The sequence below is a fragment of the Peromyscus eremicus genome, chromosome 3 (assembly GCF_949786415.1).
Source record: "Peromyscus eremicus chromosome 3, PerEre_H2_v1, whole genome shotgun sequence".
Lineage (NCBI taxonomy): Eukaryota > Metazoa > Chordata > Mammalia > Rodentia > Cricetidae > Peromyscus > Peromyscus eremicus.
In genome coordinates, this window is record NC_081418.1 from 25,285,425 (window position 1) to 25,312,533 (window position 27,109).

The 27,109-nt window shown below is 36.9% G+C and overlaps 1 protein-coding gene across 1 annotated transcript in view; it reads right to left on the reverse strand.

Annotated features, from left to right (window-relative positions):
• Positions 1–7,000: 7,000 nt before the first annotated feature.
• Thsd7a (thrombospondin type 1 domain containing 7A) overlaps positions 7,001–27,109 on the reverse strand; it is a 219,695-nt gene continuing 199,586 nt past the window's right edge. The window contains exons 20-28 of the mRNA XM_059256457.1: positions 24,718–24,835; positions 24,334–24,479; positions 23,740–23,914; positions 20,605–20,778; positions 14,865–14,960; positions 11,981–12,063; positions 11,275–11,485; positions 8,767–8,854; positions 7,001–8,058 (exon numbers count right to left, since the gene is read on the reverse strand). Coding sequence (XP_059112440.1) covers positions 7,974–8,058; positions 8,767–8,854; positions 11,275–11,485; positions 11,981–12,063; positions 14,865–14,960; positions 20,605–20,778; positions 23,740–23,914; positions 24,334–24,479; positions 24,718–24,835 — 1,176 coding nt within the window. The 3' untranslated portion in view covers positions 7,001–7,973. The remainder of the gene's footprint in view (positions 8,059–8,766; positions 8,855–11,274; positions 11,486–11,980; positions 12,064–14,864; positions 14,961–20,604; positions 20,779–23,739; positions 23,915–24,333; positions 24,480–24,717; positions 24,836–27,109) is intronic.

The window sequence follows — 27,109 nt, forward strand, 5'->3', positions numbered from 1 at the left end:
TCACTAGTTAATTTCATTACTTAGCCATTCACTAGTTTATTATTCTTACTATGTGTTGAGCATCATTTCAAGCAAGGAATAAAACAGATAAGTAACTGGCTTCTCTTGTGTGTAGAAGTGGAGGTGGAGGCATCAGCAAGAAAAAAAAAAAGTAAATAATAGAAATTAGGAAAACAATGACTTGTGGACGAATTTCTAAATGGTCTTATAAAATATAAAACATGGAGCCAAATATAGGGGTGAAAGCCTTAGAGATCAGGGAAATAGGAATAGCCACCAGCCAACCTTACCTCACCAGCTCTGCAGCTTCCAAATGTGAGCTACTTCCTGTCTTACCCTCACCTTTATTGCCTTGCTGTTCTGCCCTCTCATTGGCTATCTTAACCCAGCTACCTCACTTCCTTGTCACTGCCTGTCTGTACAGACCTCCAGGTCTCTATGGTTGGTACTGGGATTAAAGGCATGTGTCACCACACTTAGCTCTGTTCCCTAGTGTGGCCTTGAACACACAGAGACCCTGCCTGCTAAGTGATCTGATTAAGGGCGTGTGCTACCACTGCCTGACTTCTATGTTTACTTAAAATGGCTTGCTATTTCCTCTGATCTCCAGGAAAAACTTTATTTATTAACATACAAATACAAATAGGATATCACCACATTTCCACACAAATAAAATATCACCACAATGATGAAAGGAAAGGAAAGAAAGTATGAAGGCAGAGTGATTATGGTCATCATGGCAAGCTTCCCAGAAGAGGGGGCATGTGACTGGAGTCCTTCAGGAAGCAGGGAGCTGCTGTATAAAGTGAAGAATTCTAGGTGGAGGTGGTAATGGGTGTGACATTCTGAAAACCATGGTTTTAAAAGCAGACTGTGACCCAGCCTCATCAGGACGGTGTAGTACTGTGCTCCGAGGTGAGCACAACAGAGAGGTGAGTGCGCTAAACAGGAACTACACAGAAAATCTAGCCTTTTAGGTTTGGCTTTTTATGGGTAGACACAGCCTTGAAGCAAGAAGAGATCCCATTTGTGCTGCGGTGTTCACCCATCCTCTGACAATGTCCTGTTAAATGACCAAATATCAAGAGGTCTTGGGACTATGGCAACTCATTGGGTAGTCTCATCAACTGACTTTTTAAAAACTATTAATTAATTTATTTTACATCCCAACTGTATTTTTGCTTCCCTCCCCTCTTCTCATTCCCTCCCTCCAGCTCCCCTCTCCTCACCTCACAATCTACTCATCCTCTGTTTCTGTTCAGAAAAGGGCAGACCTCCCATGAGTATCAACAAAGCATGGCATATCAAGTTGCAGCAAGACTAAGCATCTCCCCTGTATTTAAGCTGGGCAAGGCAATCCAGTTCAAGCATCAAGGACGGCCCCTGCTCCCATTTTTAGGAGCCCCACATGTAAACCAAGCTATACAACTGTTGCATGAATGTAGAGGCTCTAGGTCGGTTGCATGCAGGCTCCTTGGTTGTTGGTTCAGACTTTGTGAGTTCCTATGAGCTCAAGTTAGTTGTTTCTGTGGGTTTTCCTGGGATGTCCTTGACATCTCTGTCTCCTATAATCCATGCTCCCTCTCTTCAGCAGGATTCTCCAGGCTTGGGCTAATGTTTGACTGTGGGTCACTGCATCTGTTTCCATCAGTTACTAGATGAAGACTCTCTAATAACAACAGGGGTAGTCACCCATCTGATCATAGGAGATGGCCAGTTCAGACTAAGTATCCACTATTGTTAGGAGTCTTAGCTGGGGTCATCCTTATAGATTCATGGGGGTTTCCCTTGTATCAGGTTTCTACCTGACCCTGGAATGCCCCCTCCTTTCCATTCATCTCTTTCAGTACTCTTCCCCTCCATCAATCTCTTTACCAGACTCCTCTAGTTCCCATGTCCACCTGTCCCTAGTTCACCCAGGAAATCTCTTCTATTTTCCCTTCCCAGGGAGATCCACATGTTCCCCACTTGGGTTCTCCTTATTACCTAGCCTCTTTGGGTCTGTGGATTGTCACATGGTTATTCTTTACTTTACAGTTAGTATCCTTTTATGAGTGACTACATACCATGTTTGTTTTTTCTGGGTCTAAGTTACCTCATTCCAAATGATTTTTTTTTTTTTAGTTCCATCAGTATGCCTTCAGATTTCCGGATGTCATTCTTTTTAACAGCTAAGTAATACTCCATTGTGTAAATGTACTACATTTTCTTTATCCATTCTTTGGTTGACTTTTAAAGCGAAATCTTAATTTCCCAAGCTTTATATATTGGAATTGCAAAAGGTGACAAAATAAAACAAAGAAAGGTAAAAAACTTGATGTTCTCTAAATAAATGTTTTTATCCACACATCAGAAGCAGATGAAGCAAATAAAAGCACAGACCCACACAGTTAGAATGAAAATGACTTCCGATTTATGTCTGTCAGCAATATAGATATTTACAAATAACCCATATGAAAATGTAGAAAAGCACATTCCATCTCCACACGCCACCCACATTAGCTGCACAAAGCCCAGTGACAGTATTTGCCAGTCTGCAGTTACTTGTACATAGATATCTTGTGCATTAAAAATAAGTATACATAATTTAAAATAAATTACATTACACAATTTACAAAGAAATATTAACAAAAGATTCACAGACAGTTGCCTCCTTACTCTAGCAAAATAAATATTCAGGTAGTTAAATTAACAAAAGTATACCCACTTAGAGCAATATAATTTAAAGAAAGATTGATTACAAATTTAATAAAATTATACTTTACAGTAATGGCTACTGGCATCGTCAAAAATTCTGTGACAAAAAGGGACAGGAAAATGTACTAAAAGAGAGTCTAAATGTTTGCTTAAAAAAAACAAAAACAAAAACCAAATTATCCAGGGGGGAGCTTATTGAAGCCCCAAATTAGGTAATAAATAAATTATTACTTAAACAAAGAAAAGAAACCCAAACAACTACAAAACAGAACAATAAAACTTATAATCAGTTATGTTCTAAGTAAAGTAGGTTTTGGCCCACTGACAAGGTGGCTTGCTTCAGATGTTTCCAGGTTTCTGGTCTGGCTTGACAGAACAGAATAAAAATGCAAATTTAACTCTATTTGTTCAACATTTTTTTATTTAATATTGCAGACATAAGCACTTTCCACTGTCTTTGTTACACAAGAATGATTTTTATCATTGCAAATAGCTTATTGATAAAAAAAAACCCAAAAAGAAATATAAAAACGAAGAAAAAGCCACTTGTAGGGTCCACACCTCAGTGTTAGGAGCCCGAATCCCTGACCTGCGCCAGGACATCTGAAGGCAGGAAGGCTGGCGGGGTGGGTGGGTACTATCACAAGGGGAGCAGGGAGATTCTGTTCTCACACCCAGACTGGACCCCAAGTGCTCAAGCATGCTCTGCAAGAGCTCTTAGAGACTTGTTCAGGGGCTGCTGGCTGCCTCCTCCCTCAGTCTTAAAGGGGAAACTTGACAAAACACATTTGAACTGAACTCGGGAACGTTACAAATAACGAGATTTCAGGACATCTGGCAAGCGTGATTTCTGCAAATCTATTCAGACTTTGACTCTCCATAGAAAGAGGCTCTCTTTTCTGTTCATTACGGATACATTCAGACTTTTTCACTGTTGTGTGAAGTAGAAAGTGAACAAAGATTTAGATGAAAATAGGAGGAATAAGAGGATACTGTCTAGTAACAATGTAAGTACAGAAATTGACATCTTCACCCTGAAGACTTTCTTTTTATTCTTCTCTTGGCATGCCACCTACATGGCTCTTCTTTACTCTTTATTCATTGTTTAGATAAGTGCAGTCTACTGAAATAAAAATGTTTACAATCTCATTGACATTTGTGTTTTAATAGGAAGAGCTAATAAATATGCTTCACTTTTCCTTATCAAATTTTGGGCATATTTAGTGAAGCGTGGTTTGGAGAAAAGTAGACAAGGTTATAACAACCAGTAGGAGGGTAGAATTAGAGGGACTAGGCAGAGAAAAGCATCACACAGAACCAGGGATACAGTAAGTCAGAGGAGGTAAACTTATGCGTGGGAAGTGATGCTCTCTTCCTACAGAAGCAATGACTTTATCTTGAAATATTCAGGGACTTAACAGTTCTGATTAAGCCACTGTGACCATTGCTACCCCCTGTGGAAAAAGACTAAGCACACTTAGAATCTATAGTAATGTGTTCCAATGCAAGTGCCTCTCATGAAGCATGGTTTTCTTCTGCATGTCTTAGCAACCTATGTATACAAATGTCACTACTAATATTAAGTGCTCAGCTGAGTGTCTTACATGTGATAACTCAATAGATATTTCTTCTTATAAATAATTTGTGCTTTATTATATAAATAAAGACATGCTTTAATGTACTCCTTTTCAATTAGCTTAAGCTACACTCAAAAACAGCTTTGAAATAGAGCTTATTTATAGTCAGTATATTGGATGGGCACTGACGAATAGGCAAATCAGTCCCTTTCATGGAATATCAGCCATGCCACACTTCCTGGGGCAGTCCAGCAAAATTCTATAGATGTCTGCATTTGTCCTTTCTTTTTAAAATCCAGGAGAAAATCTCCTCTTTTCCCTCCCTCCCTCCCTCCCTTCCTTCCTTCCTTCCTTCCTTCCTTCCTTCCTTCCTCTCTTCTTCCCTCCCTCCTTCCTTCCCTCCCTCCTTCCCTCCCTCTTTACCTCCCTCTATGTCTCCCTCTCCTTTTATTCCTGCCCACAGACTGTTTTGGAAAGGCAAAGGGGGTCAACAGACAAGTTTTTATTGTGTACCTCCTGAATTATTGGATGAACCAAGAGAATAAAGTTCTGGTGAAATTCCAGTATTTATTTCCCTATAAACTCAATAAAGCCATCTATACATGATTATAATAACCTACTCTTTGTCCAAACTATTCAAATGGATACATTTTATTTTCCACATTTCTAACAAGAATCCATGTAGTATTGATTTATCTTGATACTGAATACCCAATATGTCTCTAACATTAATGTAGTGTTTTAAATATAATTATTTATTCATAAACATCTTCCATCTTCACAATATTTTATAACTTTTGATGTCTTAACTTATTTTATTATTATGTCCCAGGTAGGAGAACACTGATTTGTCTTTATAATTAATTGTATTTTATAAAATACCTTAAGTGTTGCTTGTGTAAGAAAAAAAATTTATTCCCCATCTCAAGATTGCTAGGTGTTGTCCACATTTCATCAGATTGTTAAAATTTTTCACCTAATCACAATGGATTATGTTTCAAATATTTTGGACAGACAGAGCTTATTTTATCCAAAGAGATAAACTTGAGGATTATTTGGAAGACCTCTGATTTTGTGTGTGTGTGTGTGTGTGTGTGTGTGTGTGTGTGTGTGTGTGTGAGAGAGAGAGAGAGAGAGAGAGAGAGAGAGAGAGAGAGCAATCACAGTTTTAGAATAACAATATTATTTTTCTTCCTCTTCATGTTTTACCTCAACTAAATCCTTGGCTTAAAGTGAAACTCACCCTCCCATCTGCTCTCTTTGAAATGACATTTATTATCTAAAGCCTTACATTTGGAATAAATAAGAAACATTATCACATTTTTTCATATTGAATTATATATAAAGATTTTCATTTGGGAGATGACAACATCCTCTTACTCAGAATTCTTTTGTAATATTTGCAGAAAAGGCTGTTCTAATGGACAGCAGAGGGAGCTCGTACTCAGTCTATGAAGGCAAATACCTCACCACCCAAACCACAGTTCCAGCAATACAGACACGTTTAAGATTAAAAACAAAACAAAACAAAACAAATCAACACAACACAAAACAAAACAAAACCCAAAAGGTGTTTACTGTGTTTTAAAGACTGGAAAGCATAATGGTCCCTACCAGAGGCTAGTTGTAGTAGTTACTGCCAGAAATATGTGACTGTTTTTTTTTCATGTTATAGTTTAACTTCCTTTATAGAAGAAAGGAGATATATCCCATAGTGGCATTTCCTGGGCTATACCAGTGAACAAAGAGCCATGTCTGAAGCAATCATAAATAATGACTATAAATTGTGACCTGTGAGATTAAATCTGGTAGACAGAGAGTAAACAACCTAAAACTAGCAACTATATAATGTAGAGCTGCTCTAAAAAAGCTCCTAGGGCAGAGGCAGGTGGATCTCTGTGAGTTCGAGGCCAGCCTGGGCTACAGAGTGAGTTCCAGGAAAAGGCACAAAGCTACACAGAGAAACTCTGTCTTGAAAAACCAAACCAAACCAAACCAAACCAAAACAAAACAAAAAACTCCTAGAGTGTAAGGTGGGTCCACAAACTAAAACATGTAAATATAGCCTGCTGGTTTTTGTGGAAAGGAAGCTGTACTGGAAAACAGTGATGTCACTGTTTTTCCCGCTGAGTGTCTTCTCTGGCAACATTGCACAGTCACAGTGTTGTGAGCTCAACTACAGACCTGACTGAGAACATGTCCTGTTTGATCTTCTGCTTAAAAAGCTTGGATCCCTTTCTCTAGATATTTAAGCAAGCTCTGGATGAGATCCTTCACTCTTCTCTTTTTAAATTTTAGGTTTTAACATCATGCTACTTCAGCTTTCAGCCATGAGAAGGGCAAAAGGCCATGACTAGGAAATACGGCCTACCTGGCAGAATGCCAACCTCACACCGAAAAAGCAAATTAGGAAGAAAGAAAAGCTCACACATAACTTTGATTTGTTTTTTTTAGAAAAAATCATTGATACATCATTTTCTCCATCTGCTCAAAATTATGACGACAACCAGTCCTTTTTTCTTTTCTTTTCTTCTTCTTTTTTTTTTTAAAACAAAGGTAACAAATATATAAATCTCATCAGAAACAGCCTTCCAAGAGCAACTGCAACCCAACCAGGGGGTTCCACCTTTGAGAGGTTGATGGTTAGGGATTTCAACACTTGAACTCTTGCCATGTTGTCAATATCATAGTGGCTGTAGTGAGAAGGGAGAGTGTAGACAGCAGATTCGATCCTGTTACCATCAAGACTGAACTAACTCTCTTCAGAGAACAAAAGCTTGCAAATGTCTCCACAGCACTCTTGGCACAGATGTCTTCATCCCATATGAAAAGAGGCAGTTTCTATGGCAACACTGGTTAAGTGCCTATCATGCTGCACTAATATAGTGCAAAATGTGCCTTCCATATAGCAAAAAAGATGTAGGCAACCAGTGTGAAATTAGGGAAAGTAGAAATGTATTGACACAAGCATATTTGTTTTCTAGACAATAACTGCTATAAAATACCGAACTTGAGGATTCTGTCTTCTAAGGTCCTAAGTACATGTCCCGCATTCATACATTGGAGAGAGACAAGAATAGTCTTATAAAAAGAGTTTGTCTCTGAAATGCAGGCCAATAAAAGCTACCATCAACCATGAAGATGCTAAATTTTTCAATGGGTTCTTCATCTAGCATAGGGCTTATGTCTTCTTCACTGTTAAAAGTTGATTATTAACAAGTATATAAGATGACATCATATTGTAAGTCATTTGATTGAGTATACATGTTGTTATACTTAAGTGTAGAATTGAAAAGCCTTCATTATGAACTCTTCATGCTAGAAAGTTCTGTGGGTTAGTGCTGCAAGCAGTCTTGCATCTGGCTTCCAAATTGGCCAATTTCCTCACTGCTTTTTAGAAATCAAAAGTGTTTTTTTTTTTCAATTGGTGGATTTCTGAAAAGATGATACAAAACTCTCAAGACACAACATGCATTCCACTTCATCTCCTAGAATTCTCAAGGTTGACTCTCTATATGTCAGTGGCACTGTCTTGAATATTCCCAGTGGGAGTAGGGTTTTCTCCATTTTTTCTTAATGATAGTGTTCATAACAGTTAAAGTGGATTATAATTTGTAATTTGAATACTGGCACTGTGGCCCCTGGATGTCTACTCAAAGGCAAAAGGCCAAGCTTGGTTGTTTCCAGGAATATTCAATGTTACATATCGGCATCTCCATCATATGCTAAGGTTAAAGGTTTGAGGCGGTTGTTTTGTCGTCTTTGGGGTTTCTTTGGCTTTTTGCTGTAGGAAATTCAGGAAACATTGAAGAAAAAAAGTCAGCCTTTCATGTTAAGTATTATTGTTTTAAATTAAAAAGCAGAACAAAATGGTAAATCTAAGTTGCCTATTTTCCACACTGCCTTTTAGAATATGACTTTGTGGTCTTTTTGAGTTTCACAGTTCCAAGAGGCTGTGTTAGGGTATTTAACTATTTTGTAAAAGCCAAATTAATCAGTTTCTTAGTTGATAACAATAGAAGTGATGATATAGTATATTTTGAGTTTGTTCAGGAACTTTTATAAATAATGTACATTTGTTCAGGAACTTTTATAAATAATGTACATTTACAAATACAGTTAATTAAGATTAAGAATTATCATAATGTTTTCCTCTAGGGAAAAATTCAATATAAAAATATATATTACATACCATTCATGAAAAGCAACATTTTATGTCATTTATTCATGAGAAATATTGTTAAAAAAATGACCTAGAACAGTCCTGACTCATTTCCGCAATCTGAATGACTCAGTCATGGAAGGCAGATTTCAGGCTCTCTAATCTTAAAGTTTATGTTTGAAATTCAGAACTTTGTGTGAACATGGAGTGAGTACATCATATGCATTCCACACACACTAGTCTGTTCCTGTGTCTGGCAACTGAAAGGGTTTTCTTTGAAATAACAATCTTATATATCCTTCTAGATTCTGAAATATTTAAAAAACTCACCAAGCTAGATAAATCATGGAGACAATGAAGACTAACAGCACAATTGCCCCTGCTGCGACACCATAAACCCAGGTCTTTAGTCTCCCATCTAAGAAGAACAGATATTAGTTATTAGTTTACATTAATCTAGAACATATATGACAGGTTTGAGCTGTGACCCATGATCAGTCATATATGACTAGCTCTGTTCAAGACTCAATTTGAATTATTTCCTAGTACCATTACCACTAATGTAGAGCAGTTACTAAGAGTCAGGCAGCAAGACACTCAAGGGGAATTAGCAATGAAAACAGTTGAAAAGCAAACAAATTGTGTTTACGCTCAGATGCTGAGTTCAAGTTTAAACTCTTTATATGAAATCTTATCTCAAATTAATTATGTGCATTGTTCTATTCACATATGCTTTGACTTTTCCACCTATTTCAGGAATGGTATATTAAAAAGATAAAAAATAATGCAGCTTTTGAGAAATTCATAAACCCTGGAGTGGATGTCAATGGATATTTGACAATTTACTGTGATTTCAACAGTTTTGTACCAGATGAAACTAACATACTTACTTATTTGTTTAGCAAATAAATCTTTTATCTAGTCTATACTTATACTGTGCTTTGACAATTAATAGAATTTGCAGAGATAATCACATAAAATAACATAGGAAAGGATTTTTAAATTTCCCTTTGCAAACTTTTCTGATATGTGCAATCACAGGTGACAGACATTATTCTAGTTCAGTTTTGGGGCTTCTTCATCCTTGAAGTGTTAGGCTCTGAGTAAAGTTCAAACATGCGTTGCTAGGGATGATATTGCCTAACTTAATCTGATGCTAACATTAGCATACATTGTCTGTTCTCTACATCTAAACATGTAGGCAATATGTACATACAAATATGCAAACAATACTCATATAACAATATGATATGAGTATGAAAATTAGATGTTGACAAAAATGACCCTATGGAGACTTAACAAATATTTGAAAAGTATCAAATGTTGATTAGTACTAGGTATGTTGTTCATTAGAGGTCCAGTTGTTGGAAATAAATTCAGCTAATACTCTAAATATCACTTCCTTTTAAACTTGGAGATTTAAAAAGTGTTTTTTCCTTGTTTCTATTCTCTCTCTCTTTCTTTCTTTTCTTTCTTTCTTTCTTTCTTGAGTTTAAAATCAAAAGGTCTCTTCTACTACTAGGCTTCTTTGCTGTGAATATTACTTAACAAATATTCAAAAACAAAGAATGTCTTTAGTCAGAATATGCACGTCTTTACTATTTTAATATGTTCATTTTGGGGGAAATTATTAAACAAAGTGGAAGGAATACTTTTATTTAAATTGAGAAAAGTTGTTCTCATTTGTGGAGATCTGCTTAAGGTCAAAATTGCTAAATGATAATTTGTTCTCCTGACTTGGAGAGGAGAGTTTCTAACATTTTTACAGACAAAACAGCTTTTCAAAATTCAATTGTATTTTCAGCTAATAATCCAATAAAAGCAGTGATTATATGAATAAAGGTAATCACCCAGATATTTAAAACACCTTAAAAATTCAATGTTGGTTCTTTCATAAGGGAAATACTTTTACTTAATGGATCGTAAACAGAGGAATGCTAGATATGCAAATTTCTTCTTTCATTTCTCATGTTTCTAATGGAATTATGTAGTTAATTATGTCTAGCTTGGCACGGATCTTCTCCATGGTGAGAAAGAAAGAGGCAGAATCCATGTTGCGTGTGGAGCACTAGTGGGGCACTTAATGTACCTGGAGACAGGTGTGTACTATCTATTCCAGTTAGAGAGAGAAAGTGTGCTAAGTAGAGAGTAGCACTTCTTCAAGCCTGCAGGCTTATTCCTGTGTTGGATTCAAGTCCTTTCCTGGATATACTAAGAGTGTCTATTGTAACATGACAATGGTCTGGTCAGCATCCAAGTTTGGATTATTCCATCAAGAAAGGAAGGCTCTATTACTACCTCTGTGTATTTGCACTACTATGGATTCTGAGGCATCTGTGAACATCAACTTTGGGGATATTACTTATTGTTCTACCATCCAAGTGCCCTTGGCATGGAACTGCAATTGTCATGCTCTTCGTGAATGTTTACACCACAGACTCTGTATATTAAGCTGAAAACTCCAAATGTCTTTATAGTCTTATTTGTCCTTGTTGGAAGTGAAAACACATTTTTCCTAATTATTTTCATTATTACATAGCTTTATTCAATGTTTACTTATTATACTTACAACTTTAGGTCTAGATTTTAGATAAGTGATATCAATATTAATTTTTTTCTGAAGAAAGTAATTTTATTTCTGTGTATTTGGGGCATGGGTATTTCTTTCAACAAGGAAAGTAAAATGACATAAAGACAGCTGCAATGTTAAAATGAGTAAATGGGTTAAGAAATAATCATTAATTTGAAAATGCTTCGCTATTAAAAAAAATCTTGTGGCATTGTTATTGATGGAATGTCTAAGTAAAGAATTTTGTGTTCAGCGTCTGGTTGCTTCACCTGGCCCAAAGGGCTGTAGAAACCAGGTCCTGCCCCGTCCTGCTGGGTTAGTGGAGGGTTGGGTTGGGTGAACGGCCCGACTGGTTTTCACGTCTCCTCTTTTGTCCTCCACAGTGGGAATCACCACCACTGGGATAAGTGTACATTGCTCAAGGGTGCTGTTGGAGGACATGACTTCAGTGTACCCTTCTTCACAACGACATGCCTTCATCTGCAGGAGAACAGGGAGGTTTATATTCCATCCAAGATGAGATGCAATCTTGGAAACTATAACTAAGCTTATTCAGAAAAGGAGCACTAGGAAACTTTTTTTTTTTTTTTTTTGGTTTTTTGAGACAGGGTTTCTCTGTGTAGCTTTGCGCCTTTCCTGGAACTCGAACTCACAGAGATCCGCCTGGCTCTGCCTCCTGAGTGCTGGGATTAAAGGCGTGCGCCACCACCGCCCGGCTAGGAAACATTTTTAAGAGAATTTACAACATGCAATTTTGATCTTAGCTACATTAACTCCGCCTCCCCATGCTACCGTGCAAAGTCATTCTAGAGGTAAATAAATGAAGTACATCGAGAGTTGTCCACATAGTTAAAAAGAAATGCTTAGAAGTGGATCATTCCTGCCTCCAATCATGGCTTTTTTAGGACTGCACCAGAGACAGCAGGGTGATAAATGATGGAGGTTGCTTGTCCATCTTAATGAATGTGCACATACCTCACTACAGTATGAGTGGGGTTGGCTACAGGGTGGGTTACAAGACCTGTCAGCATCAGGCTGGCTCACCACCAAGCAGCCACCTGCAGAACAGAAAATCATATTTTAACAAATGGTTCCTCTTGGTGTGATAAACATATATATTGTTATAGCCTTGTCTTGGAAGTTTGAACCACTTTGGAAGTTCCAAGAAGTTCTGGACTTTCAAAATGGCTGGCTAACCTCCATCACTTTCATTAGTAACTTGGGACCTTTGTACCCAGATGACAGCATTATGGCTTGTGCTTCTTAAGTATCCAAGACACACTGCCAAGGGCCTGATTTTGTAGCTGCTATTTTTGAAACACTAGTTTCATATAACCTCTTTCCGATAATGGCCAGAAAAAAAAAATAGGTCATATAACCTATTTCCTCAAGCCAAGCCCAGCAATTGAAAAACAAAACCAAAAGAGATTTCATTTTATTTTATAGTTAAATACTTTTCTTGGCTACTCAAAATGGTAGCTTTCACATCCCTCAAAGCAACTTTTCAATTTTTTTGACCATAACACAAAAGTGTTTATTATAATGCATATTTATTTTTAAGGAAAATCACTATTCTTGTTGTTAATTCCAGATATTTATGGTTGCTGGGAAGAAGACCAATGTAACTAGCAAGTCTTTTGCTTGAGCTATTTTCCAACTTGCCATTGAAATGAATTCTTCTAATTTATTTCTCTCGTGCAATACATACTGTGCATTGCCTGGTGTTGCACTTTAAAGATGGAAGCAGTTGCCCTAAAGAAACAATATTGGTGATATAGGTGTGACTCACAGTTTCAAACTATACATACTCAGCTTAACAAAACTTTAGCCAAACAAATGATTTTCCTTATTGAGCTCCTAGTCTTTGGGATTCAATCCAGGTTCCCATCATCAATTCTTTTTTTTTCTTTTAATCTTATAAATGCCTTTTAAAAAAGGTTTTTATTCATTCATTCTTTCATATTTAAAAATACAACAGCATAAATAAAATAAGATAAAACAAAAACTATCACATCACAAAACAGTTAGTCATTGCAAGGTAATTGCAGTTTAGTGAGCATACTATCTATTACTAAACATGTGAAGAGAAAAGAAAGCAGTCCCATGGCTTTCTTACAGAGGCGATCTATCAATTAAAGCAATTGATCCACATAGGTAATGTACTTTACATTTGTTTTCATAGAGAAAACCATCTAAACGGTGGGAGAAGAATGCATCTAGAGTCTATCGTAAGTCATTTCACATTGACTTCTGGGCAACAGACAAAAAGAATTGTATATACACTTGATTGTACTGAAAATAAATTTAAAATGTGATTTATACTGATGACTTTAAATTTCAGCTTAACGTTGATTTGGGGAATAGTCTCAGTTGCAGTAGGAAAACAATAGTGTTAGAAGTAAAAGCAGACAAATACTATTTGCCTCTATATTTGCAAAAAACCTTCCATCAAGTAGAACCTTTTAGAAAACTATTAATTTCCTTCAGAATCACTTCAAGAATGACACAATCCTTCCCCGGATCTGAGCTAAGTGAATGACACCGGAAGCACCTGGTTTGGAATGGCTGTACTTCCTTGTCTGTGCTTTTTATCACCCATTCCTCTTAGAAGGGAATTTAGGTTGATTGCTTTCCTTCACCAAATACTACTGGAGAGACTGCAAAGAGCTTCCTGGCAGGAGGGTTTTCTAGTATCTATTACATGTCCACTGGGAGGTGCTATTATCAAAAGTTTCTTGGTATAGCTTTTATTCATGAAAAATCCTGTCTTCATAAGAACATAATTTGACATTCTGTTCTGGCTTTCATAGGGAAGAAATAAGTAATTAGGTTTCAATAAACCTGGGTCACTTGAAATTCAATATAAAAATTGATGTTTTCCAAGAAGCACATTGATCCTGGCTGGGTCCTATGATCTCACTGTATATATGAAAGTTAAATCACAAATGATTTACTCAGGGGCACCCCGATGCATACCATTTGGTTTTGTTTGCAGAAGAGGTGAAACAAGAGGCCCAAGTCACAGGTACCTGGGCAGCTGACAGTCAACAGCCATCCTGCCTCTGATATGGAGATTCCTAACAACTAAATTATTTTAAAATGATAATTAAGGAAAAACATTTTAAATTTGTGTTTATATGTCTGAAGTTGAGGTTCTGTCTCTGACCTTGATTTTTTTCCCTATGAAATTTGCAGGCTATTCAATACATATTCAGCCTGAATTTTTCCCTTTAATAGGTGTTTGGAATGAGCTCTTGACTTCACTGAGCTCATACAAAGAACTTGTAAATTAAAGGATTCTACTGGAGCTATCCTTGAAAAATCTTCTTTTGATTTTCTTCTTTGTAAGTATAATAGTTGTTTGTGATGGGGACATAGCAAATGTCCCTCTCAGATGCCCTGGGTTTGAATTTACTGATAAATCTTTCTTATTAATCAACAAAATGTCTTAATAGTTTTGATAATTCAGGTAGATTGTGTTTTTATATATGCATACTACCTTGATCTGTATCATTTTCAAAGCATACAAGCAGAAATGGTGAAAAGCTTAATTCTGATTTTCTTTGTATATAGTAATTTGTTAATGTACAAAATTTCTAGGGAAAATTAGGAAATCACTTATATTCATTTATTAATGTTGAGCAGTATTTCAAATAAATATATTCTAATGTTCAAAGGTAATAGGTAAGAGAGAACTTGACATATTTTAAAATAAAATAATTTGTCACTGGTCACCACACATGTGTACAACACAAATTTCTTGATTCCAACAATGTGTTAACAATTGAACATCCTCCAGAATTCAACTACATATGTGTTACAGGAATAAATTCAGAAAAACAAGATGTTGGTGGTTTACCTGTTACATTTACACCATCTGACCTTTGACACCAGACTGTTCGAGAGGAGCCCTTCCAAGCACTCGCCATCCACTTATACTCGTAGCACTGTCCATCTGCAGGCACAGAGTAAGCACTGATGTTTCATTACTCAGGATCATCATGAGAGAGTATTACCAATGAATGCATGAACAAGTGAAAGGGACATGAAGTCTATTGCTGAGGATGACAATGTCAATGATCTGTCTAGAAGTTGCAAAAAAAATTTGATAAAACTGCAGTTGTTAACATAGGTCCCTACTAATGTCCCCACTAATCTGCCCTGCTATTGTGACAGATGCTGGACATGTAATTTAATTTATGGTTTACTGTGGTGATATATTATGTACCCTAATAAAATTTGTCTGAAGATAGGAGAACAGAACAAGCCACTAGATTAAACACAGATGTCAGGCAGTGGTGGCACACACCTTTAATCCTACTACTCATGAGGCAGAGATCCATCAGGATCTCTGCGAGTTCAAAGCCACCCTGGACTACACGAGATTGACTCAGTCTAGGAGAGAAAACAGAGCTAGGCAGTGGTGGCACACACCTCTAATCCTAGTACTGGGAATCACACGTGTCTTTTATCCCAGGAAGTGATGCCTGGTCAGAAAAAGGTATATAAGACATGAGGAGACAGGAACTAAAGGCTTTTCAGCAGAAGCATCCCTTTCAGCTAGAAGCTTTTTCAGGCTAAGGAGTCCTAGAGGTAAGATGAGGAGTCCTAGAGGTAAGATGGGGCTTTTTCCTTTGTATCTCTGATCTTTCAGCATCTACCCCAATATCTGGCACCAGGATTTTATTAAAAGACTGTTTAGAATTCATGTTACAGTTTACTTCCAAAGTTTTAAACTTTTTTTATACACTGGAATATGGAACATATAGATAAATTCAGGAAGTAACTAACTGTAAAATATATTCAATTATTTATCATTGATAATAATTGAATTCTAACAAAGATTACCATTTAGCCATACTTGCTTTAGTTTTCATTTGCTTGATCATCAATAAAATGAGTTAAGAACTTGTTACTGTATAACATCATTTTGTGATCCTATCCAGTCAATATCATTCTGAGGCAAATATACTACTTTTTACATTGTTTTTAGTTTTTACTATATACATATGCATATCTTATTTAATATTAATGAATAAGATTAATACTTTATTCAAATTAACATTTTATTCAGTATTACGGTTTCACAGTCCATTGTGTTTTATATATAATTCAGGACTTTATTTGTCATTGTTACCAATAAACTATCTGAATGTGATTTTTAATGTAGATCTAGTCAATTAATTTTAACTGACACATAGAATTGCATTGTATCAGGTATTACAATTTATTCAGTGTTTTCTTTGGTCATGTTATTTTAAATTATTGCCATTAAAAATGCCTTGTTGGTCATCCCAGAGGCAAGTATATTGGTGCTTTTTTCACCTATAACTATCTAGAAGAGAAATACCTGGTATAACTGTAGACAGCTGAGTCTTTGCTAAATACTGTCCATCTTTGTGCACTACAAGGCAAACATTTGAACATCCAACTGTAGTAGTGGTTCTATTGCTCTGTCTCTCTTTACACACAGGAAGACTTAGAATAATACATTTATTTTTAACCAGTCTTGGGTGTATTAAAGTCTGTCTTATCATAGTAAAATAAATTCTTGATAACTAAAGTTATCAAACAGTTTAAAGAATGTTTTGGATGTCCTCTAATCAAAGTGACTTCTTTCTGTTTTATTTCTTATTGACACCCATGTCTTTACTCACTAAAATGAAGGAGTTATTAATTTTAAGTAGTGAGCATCAAGGTATGCACCAGGAAGCCCAGCTGTCTTGATGTTCCAGCAGAGAGTGCACCTCTGTTCCATGTTCAACTATATATCTGGTTGTAAGGCTGGGTTTGCTCTATGATTCTCCATCCTTTCCTACTAGAGTGATTGCTTTATTGTTGGCAAGTAATTCTACCAGTGCTTAGATAGTGTGAGTCATAAGAAAAGGCCGTTGAAATCTCCTGGCCTCTTCTCATAATTTTTGTTTTCAAAAACTTTCTTGGCTCTTTTTGTTCTTAATACCTGCAAATGAACCACTTTTCAGTTGCCTTAAAAACCTGTTGAAATCATATGGAATTTGTAGGTAAATGAATGTTAAATTTCTGGGTGTCACTGCAGACAGTCATTTCTGAAATGGTTCACTGCATCAATGTTTCAGTCTTTTAGTCACTTCCGTTGGGATTTTATGGTTTTTCAACACATATCTTGCTCCACTTTTGTTAGATGTAGGTAAAGCTTAAGTATAGTTTTTTTTTTCTAGTAAAGATTTTATTATTGAATTTTCCTGGAAAATAAAGACTAATTATTTTAATGTTAGTTTAAAAAAATTATGTTTCTAAACTTTCTTCTTACTTCCAAATACTTATATATTTGAGTGAATTAATATGCACATTTTCTCCCAAGTTTGGCTTACAGATTTTTGTTGTACATGGGCACCCAGTCACATTTCATGCTGTATTAAATGTGAATATAAATTAAATACGTTTGAATTTGTAGTAGTTAAAGAATCAATGGCACAGCTTTTCTGTTATTGTTAATAAATTAATAATACCCTGTTATCTTCATTTACATTTTTATGTTTATTAGTAAACTTCTTCATAGAATTTTTTTCCAAACATTTTTCTATTTGTAGTAATGCAAATATGCTCTTTTTTTTCTTTACCTCTTTGCTATGAAGTGGCCATTTTCTTCCTTTGTCATAGTGCGGGGTGTTTACCCACCAACCCCACAGTTCCCCAGAGTTTTCTTGAGTTCGAGGGGCAGGAAATATTAGATAGAAGGATTTAGATTGTGGAGATAAACAGAAAATAAAGGAGAGCCTCAAGAAGGCCTGGAACCTGTTCCAAGGAGCCCTGACTGTCTTTGCCCCAGGGAATTTATAGAGACACCAAGGGGTGGAGCAAAAGACCTCCCCCCAGCACAGCCAAGTGCAGACCATCTCAGACACCTGCACTCAGGCCCGTGGTCCTAATCATCCTCTCTATGTGGACCTGCTAGGTAAAGGCATGAGGAACCTGAAAATGGGCTCCCACATCATAGAAGATACACAGTTATTTCTGTTGACTGTCTATTTTCTCTGTTTAATTCAATTTGTATTTATCTATATAGGATGCATACTACTTCTTTTTTCCTGATTTTTAAAATTTAATTAAAATATAATTGTTGCATTTTTACTATTCATCTTTTCTATTGAAAACCTCCCATTTCCCCATTCTCCCACTCGCCAAATTCATGGTCTCTTTTTTTTCCTTGAGTTTTTATCCTCACATATCTACTTCCTCTTAAAAAATAAAATTTCTTGATTTAAATATGCAGCTTATTTTTGCTCTTCCCCACATATGTGACCATGCAAGGTCTTTAAGTCTCCTCCAAGCACGTCTTTCTCTCCTAATAGCTTACAGGTGGCAATCTTTGTGGCTTCCAGGTTTTGCTCGTGTGTGTAGGAGAGGATTTCTTCTTCAGTTGTATTATTGATTTCTAGTTTTACTTCACTGTCATTTAAGAATAACAGTTCTTTCCTGTGACCTGGGAGTTATTTAATTAGTTGTAAACCACAAGCTTCTGTACTTCTTTGCTGTCCTAGGAATCAGGGATATTTTATGTAGTTGGTAAATTTGGTAAGGTTATATTGACATATATATGACAAGGTAGGTAATTTTACCTAATTCTTAGGTTAAGTAATCTACTTCATTAGTTTTCATTCTATATGGTCTCAGCATCTTAGGTTTCATCCTCTAGTTTTCTGACATAAGGTGATTTCTTTTTCTGTCTAACTTGTTATTTGTTTTATGTCACATTTCTCTCTCTCTCTCTCTCTCTCTCTCTCTCTCTCTCTCTCTTTATTTTATAATTTAATTTAATTCTACATATCAGCCACGGATTCCCTTGTTCTCTCCTCTCCTGCCACCACCACTCCCTCCCCCCTCCTCGCCTTTCCCCCAGCCCACCCTCCATTCCCATCTCCTTGAGGGCAAAGAGGATTGAGTTCAACCTGGTAGACTTAGTCCAGGCAGGTCCAGTCCCCTCCTCCCAGGCTGAGCCAAGTGTCCCTGTATAAGCCCCAGGTTTCAAACAGCCAACTCATGCAATGAGTACAGGACCCGGTTCCACTGCCTGGGTGCCTCCCAAACAGATCAAGCTAATCAACTGTCTCACTTATCCAGAGGGCTCCTCAGCTATTGGTTCATAGTTCATGTGTTTCCATTTGTTTGGCTATTTGTCCTTGTGCTTTATCCAACCTTGGTCTCAACAATTCTCGATCATACAAACCCTCCTCTTTCTTGCCAATTGGACTCCTGGAGCTCCACCTGGGGCCTGGCCGTGGATCTCTGCACCCAGTTCCCTCAGTCATTGGATGGGGTTTCTAGCACAACAATTAGGGTGTTTGGCCATCCTATCACCAGAGTAGATCAGTTTGGGCTGTCTCTCGACCATTGCCAGTAGTCTATTGTGGGGTATCTTTGTGGATTTCTGTGGGCCTCTCTAGCACTTTGCTTCTCATGTGGTCTTCATTTATCATGGTCTTTTATTCCTTGTTCTCCCTCTCTGTTCTTGATCCAGTTGGGATCTCCCGCTCCCCCAAGCTCTCTTTCCCTCGACCCTTGCCCTTCATTACCCCCACTCATGTCCATGTTGTTCATGTAGATCTCATCCATTTCTCTGTCATTGGGCGATCCCTGTGTCTTTCTTGGGGTCCTGTTTTCTAGGTTTATGTCACATTTCTTAACCATTTCAGGACAAAGCTAAGAATTTGTACCTTATATTCTTCACTAGATACCAAGTGTTTTGTTGTTATCAAGGTGCCACCATGGTCCAAACTGTGACATTATAATGCACTGAGGTTTTGGATGTGGAGTGTGCGGCAAATACTGAAGGACTGCTTCTATATGCATATACATGCATAGACACATGACCATGTATTCACATGAGGCTCTAGTCCAATTATTGTGAAATTAAAATTGCTAATTCTTACCAATTAATTGATTAATCATCTTCTTAAACTCTGCTAAAGAGTCTAATTTTACTGTGGTTTTGAAATGTTTAATTTTGTTATTTGTTTCCACTTGGTAGACAAATGGAAAATATTAGACTTGTGTTTGATCATAGGTGTTATAAATATACAATCAATGACCCTAATTATCTTAGGCTTCTACAATTGTTAAAGCTAGGAAATATTTTTACAACATTCTACATTTTAAAACCAGAAGCTCTCTCCCTCCCTCCCTCCTCCTCCCTCTCTCCTCGTCTCTCTCTCTCTCTCTCTCTCTCTCTCTCTCTCTCTCTCTATATATATATATATATATATATATATATATATATATAGTCTAGAGGCATATATCTGAAGGCTACAGGACAGGCTTGGTTGTTGGTCATCTACATTGTTTGGGATAGAATCCGTCTTTTGTTGTTGAGTACACTGGGCTAGCCTGCTCTCAAGCTACTGGAGATTCTTCTGTCTCTGTTTTCAGTCTTTGAGGATTCAAACTCAGGTCTTCATACTTGCATGGCCAGCACTTTACCTACTGAAGCACATCCTTGAGCCCTCAGAATATTACTTTTAATTTAATTCTGAAGTGTAAATATAAATCTAACAAATTCAGTCATTCAACAGAAAATTGAACACAACCAAATGAATAGAATCAGGAGCTGAAGCACTCACCATCACATGGCTTTGTTTCTAACATCTGCTCTGGGCACAGATGTTGATTCTCCAGTTCCTGTATAATCACTGCTCTGGATCGGACCTGTATTCCACCAAAGCCAAGATCCTCACCATTCACACAGGTCAGCTGACACAGGCTCCATGAAGACCAGTCATTCAAATAGCAGTCACCTGTAAGAAACAGGTTGGTAATTTATACCCATAGGGAACAGTGATGCAGATACTCATTTTGATTCCAACTGTGCTAGGCCATGTTTGTAAGTATGCTAGTTATACATGATATTTATGATATTTGGATAAGCAATAACTATCATTTATATGTAGTAAATGTGTTATTTGGAGTGACTGTGTGGTCTCTGTGTATCTTAATGCTATAAAACATAAGCTATGGCCTGAAGGAGTTTGCCCATCGTGATCATTTCCCAAGAATTAGATTGTATTTGGCTAAAATCTAACATGACATTTGTTGCTATTGTAAAGGGGGCTAGTAAAACCTAACAATACATAGAACTTGTCTCTAGGTATTCATAAATTTAAGTGAGCTTAAAGTTCAAGATGAGAAAGCCAGTGATTATATGTTATTTCTTTCTTCCTAGAGGAGTCAGGCTGAGGCAGGCTATTGAGAAGTTGACACAGTAGAAATGATACTGGCTACTTCTTCACGTCTACATTTCCAATCAACCACATCCCCTTAGAGGAAAACACATAGTACCTGCAAAATGTCAAAAATCCACAACAAGTGTCTATAGTCTGATTATACATCTATGCAATCAACATTTAATTAAGAACAGACGATTCCCAGAACCTCAGAAATTCTCCATCATGTTATTCCTGGAATCATATTATATACTATATATAACTTTTTGCATTTACCACTTTTCACTCACTCATGTTTGTAAGATCCATTACATGTTTAAATAGTTCTAATTTAAGACTCTTGTGACTATTGAAGTATAAGCTTGTGCTGAACATATATGTTACATGTGTGATTTTGTTGAGTATATGTATAGGAATAGAATTGCATGATCAATCCATGTATCCAGCATCTTTCACCATTTTGAGAACAGGGAAGGACAGAGGGAGAGAAGGAAGGAGTTAGAGATACAAATAGAGGCAGGATAGGGAGAGAGAGAAGAGGAGAGAGTGAGAGTGAGAACATGAGAGGAAAAGGGAGAGGGAGAGAGAGATGATAGCTAGCTAGCTAGCTAGATGATGGATGATAGATTGATAGATAGATAGATGATATATATATATATATATATATGATAGATAGATAATAGGTGATAGATGATGGATGATAGATAGATTATAGATCATAGATAATGATAAATAGATTGATTGATAGATGATAGATGATAGATAGATAGATAGATAGATAGATAGATAGATAGAGAATAGAAGTCAGTTGATCCAGGGGTGGTGGTGGTGGTAGATCTGGGAGCAGTTGGGGAGCAGAGGAGTAAATATTATTAAATTACATTGTATGGAATTCTCAAGGAATCAAGAAAATATTATTTAAAAATTATAGTACAGTTTGAAAATGCCAGGAAAAAAGCAACAATCAAAATTATTTAAGAAAATTGTAGAAATGCTTGTATCTCTGAGATGTCACATTTTGGGTTACCCAGTGTTTACCAGGAAAACCTGGTACAGGTAAAAATATATAAAAAAATACAAAAAAAATAATACTGCCAAATTTATAATGTATAAGTGACTACAAACTGAATGGAAATTTAATCTATCTCCCTTTTGTGTAAGTAGGCTTAATCTCTATATGTATCTTTATTTGATATCAGCATGCATTTGCAGAGAAATCCAATAATTATATTTTGCTGTAGTCTCTTCATTACATGCTGTAGATATCATTCTGTATAAATAAAACACTGATTGGCCAGTGGCCAGGCAGGAAGTATAGGCGGGACAAGGAGAGAGGAGAATTCTGGGAAGTAGAAGGCTGAGTGAGACAGACACTGCTAGCCATCGCCATGACAAGCAGCATGTGAAGATGCCGGTAAGCCACGAGCCATGTGGCAAGGTATAGATTTATAGAAATGGGTTAATTTAAGTTATAAGAACAGTTAGCAAGAAGCCTGCCACAGCCATACAGTTTGTAAGCAATATAAGTCTCTGTGTTTACTTGGTTGGGTCTGAGCGGCTGTGGGACTGGCAGTTGACAGAGATTTGTCCTGATTGTGGGCCAGGCAGGAAAACTCTAGCTACAATTACATAATCATCATCTTGAAATATCCATGTCAAGATTTAATAACAATATGAGAGTGAAGCCTTCCTGGTATTAAACACACTTTTATATTTTGACCAGATCCATTGAGGTAATAAATTTACACCATACCTTTCAAAGAGGAAAAATATTTTGCCTAATTCATAGTCTACTCTTTAAAGCTTACTGTGTCAAATTCGTCTACCTTTCAAGACATATAGTGGAGGGCTGGGGATGTGGCTCAGGGTATTAGAGATCTTATTCTCTGCAATAATGCAGTGGTTCTCTGACCCACAGGTATGGTATTATGCTGTTATTACAAGTTAGTACTGAATAAGATTGTTGACACCCTTCACTTGGACTATATACATAACCAACCTCTCCTTGACTCTGTGTGGTGATATTGTGTTCCCCAAAATATTGTACATCCTAATAAACTTATCTTGGGTCAGAGGACAGAACAGCCACTAGATAGACATAGAGGCCAGAAAATGGTGGCACACACACCTTTAATCCTATCACTTGGAACTCTGTGAGTTTAAAGCCACACTGGAAACAGCTAGGCATGGTGACTTAAGCCTTTAATCCCAGGAAGTGATAGCAGAAAGCAGAAAGGTATATAAGGTGTGAAAACCAGGAACTAGAGCTGGTTAAGCTTTTAGGCTTTTGAGCAGCACAGTTCAGCTGAGATTCATTTGGATGAGGACTCAGAAGCTTCCAGTCTGAGGAAACAGGATCAGCTGAGGAATTGGTGAGGTGAGGTAGCTGTGGCTTATTCTGCTTCTCTGATCTTCCAGCATTCACCCCAATACCTAGCTTCAGGTTTGATTTTATTAATAAGAACTTTTAAGATTCGTGCTACCACTCTGTTTCTAGGAAGATATCTAAAAATATGAATTGTGTTCTGTTGTTACCTGGGCAAGGCTGGGTGCAGGTTTCCTCCAGAACTACCTGTTTATTACCATCTACGATGAGCTCAATGTCAGTGCAGAATTCTTCATCAACAACTTTGCTGAAATCATCAGCTGAGCCATCACTCACTACACAAGAAATATTCCGTGTCCTGGTTCCTTCTCCACACTGGGCCTCCTGGAATGGAGGGAGAAACAGCTAATTAGAAAAAGAAAAATAATTAATTAGAGAGCTCATGGCTCACAGTCATCTCTGCATCACTGATTTTGATTTATGTGTAGCTAGAGAAGCATTGGAAACCCTAGGGAAGGAGCCTTATAGGGCACAAGCTATAAAGCATACAACCAACAATTTATTTGCTTCCTAGACAAAGACAGGCAAATAAATTTTCATTAAAATGAATAAGTCTCCAAATGATTTTAAAAGTACAGGACAGGGGGTGCTTGCTATCAAAACTGATGAAAGGATTGGGAAGCAGCAAAGTCACTAAAATGTTTATGAGGAAACCAACCATCTCTAACTCAAAAATATTTCTAGAACCAAGTCTTAGCAGATGAAGAATGCCCACATCAACATAGCTTCCTGAGGTCTGATACCTGAACTTGGCATGGAGACCACTGGCCATACTGCCAACGATAGCATGGCTTCACTGGGCAAGGCTTGGACTGTTCCATCAGCGAAGGGCAAGGTCTCCCATCACCTTGAAAGGGCTGGGTCACTGTTCGTCTTCGAATCATTTTTCCTTTAGAGATATAAAATGATACAACTTCAGTGTGATGTCATAGTTGTACAAATAGATGGATTTATTATTGAAAGTATCATAGATGTCTCCCTTGAGGAGTCCCTGGAGCAAGAGAGTCTCACATTTTCACAAGGAAGACAGCTTTCCATAGCTCACTTGATATCATTTAGAGCAAGAGAGTTGTTTGGTTTGGTGTGCTTTGACCGCTAGCCTACTGTTAATTGTAACACAAACCAACCTGTGAGTCCACATGTTTGAGAACATTCTGACCAAGGAGACCAGTCTGCAAGCTGACAGTTCAAAGGGCATTCCACCATGCAGGATGTGTTCATTTGCCAGTTCTTCTCTAGGCCAAGCTGGAAGAGGAGAGACAGGTATGTTTGTACTGGCAGGGAGACAGGGCCACGAGAATTGTCAGTGGAAAAAGAAATGAGAAGGGAGAAGAGAAGTGGAAGAGAAAAGGGTAGAAATGAGTGTAGAGAGCAGTGGAGATGTGGAGACTAGAGGGGAGAAGAGGAGGCTGGAGGGAGGCGGGGGGATGAGAAGAAAGGAGCAAGGCTAGCTGTATGATGTAGCAGAAAGCTAGTGGAAAGACACAACTATCCAAACTACTAAGAACATAAAATGGTTCAACCCAACAAAGTAGGAGCCAAGGGCAGAAAGTGAATTCAGGGCTATACTGACTGTATTCAGCTATGTACTGTGTTAACATTTTCCATAAATAATGAAAAAATACATTGATCTACAAATTAGTTGAATGTCCCTATATGAAGAATAAAGAAGTAGAGATGGAACTGTCTTGTAATATTTCAAAATTCAAAATGTCATCAATGTATAGACCTATAATTTTATCTTCCTGATATTATTTGTTTTTATGTAAACATGTTAAACTGAATAGCCAAATGGTTTTAAAGACTAACTACCACTTAAAACCGAAGATAGAGTGTACTGGAAAAAAAAAAAAAAAAAAAAAAAAGCTTGGGAGCTGGGATGTAGCTCAGTGATAGAGTGCATGGTTACTATCTTGAGGCTCTGAATTTAGTCTCTCACACTGAAAATAAATGAGTCGAATTTTTTTTGTTTGCTAGTGATGGAGTTTTTCTATGTAGACTAGAATGTCCTAAAATGCTCTTTGTAGCCAATGCTGGCCTTGAACTTTTGATCCTCCTGCCTAAGCTTGAATTACAGATGTTGTACCACCAGGCCTGGATAGAAATGTAAGTGAAGTAAGCCATTTTTCTCAAAAGAAATGTGGGTCCTCAGAAATGTGTTGACTATAAATGTTTTATATAAATTTCTTACAAAGAATTTCTGTAGTATAACTCAAGTTTTTTGTTTTGTTGTTGCTTTATGTATGTGTGTGTGCTTGGTGTCTCATAATGTACCATTTTATTTACATTTTGGTCCTGTCATTGTGACTCCCATATTATAGTTTAAAAGTATAAGAAAAAGTTTCGAATTCTTATGCCATATATTCCAATCTTTGAAGTGAAGTCCAGGGTACAATTTAGAATTAAAGTATAATTAATATTATAGCAGGAAAATACATTTTTTATTGGTAATTCTCAGAATTGTCAAACCTTTTTTGTTTTACATGAAAAAGAAATTTAAAATTTAATATTGTACATATGTAAGTATGTGGTTGTGAGAGTGAATATTGACTATGAAATTAGACAAGAGACTATGAGAAGAGAACAGGAAATGTTAAGGAAGGAGACGGAGGGCAAAGATAGACGGGTATCTGGGATTTAAAGCTATTCCAGGCCACTAAGTTAAAGCCTCATAAAGATTTTTAAGAAACACAGGAGGGTAGAGAGATACATCTTGGGGTGATATAGTGAATGTAATATGAAACATTTATGATCTGCCATAGCTTCAGGGGAAGCATTTAACACAGAATAAATTTGTACTGACTTACTTCATTAGAATATTTTGGCTATCCACTTATTAGACTTTTAAACTCTGTTTCTCCTGACATTTATTCATTTATTTCATCTTTTCACTCTATCTGTTCCTCCATCCATCCATCCATCCATCCATATCTATCTATAAATCTATCTATCTATCTATCTATGCATATTGTCTGCCCAAATTAATTCATTTATTCATGTAAATATGTTTCTAAGTAAATCTTAATAATCCATTTAGATTTTAAAAATAGAAAAGGAGACACAATGACTAGGTATCAAATGAGTTAAAAACAAAACAAAACTAAAAAACACCGAAGGGGAGAATACACTACACAAATGCAAGTGAATTTAACCCTAATTTTCCTCTTTGTTGGGCAGTAATGACACATTTCTTTGCTGCTATTAAGGAAACAGCAAGAGCTACCTACTGCTGCTGAACTGAATGCAGGGTTTGCACAGGGGTTGGCAGGTAGGTGGTCTGACCATTGTTTACACAGACAGCCCAGTTGTTTGTGGAGCCAGCTGGAGTCACAGAGATGTATAAAATGCTATGTGTGCTGTTTAATTCCCACAGAGAGTAGCTTAGTTTTCCCTAAAGACAGCATTTGCCAGGATGTTTGGATTTGAACCTGCAGTTGTCCCTGCAGAATTCACATAATATGAAGTACTTTAAAATAGTCTTGAATGCTTTGGGCTCCTCTTTCACAGAGTTCTCATTTC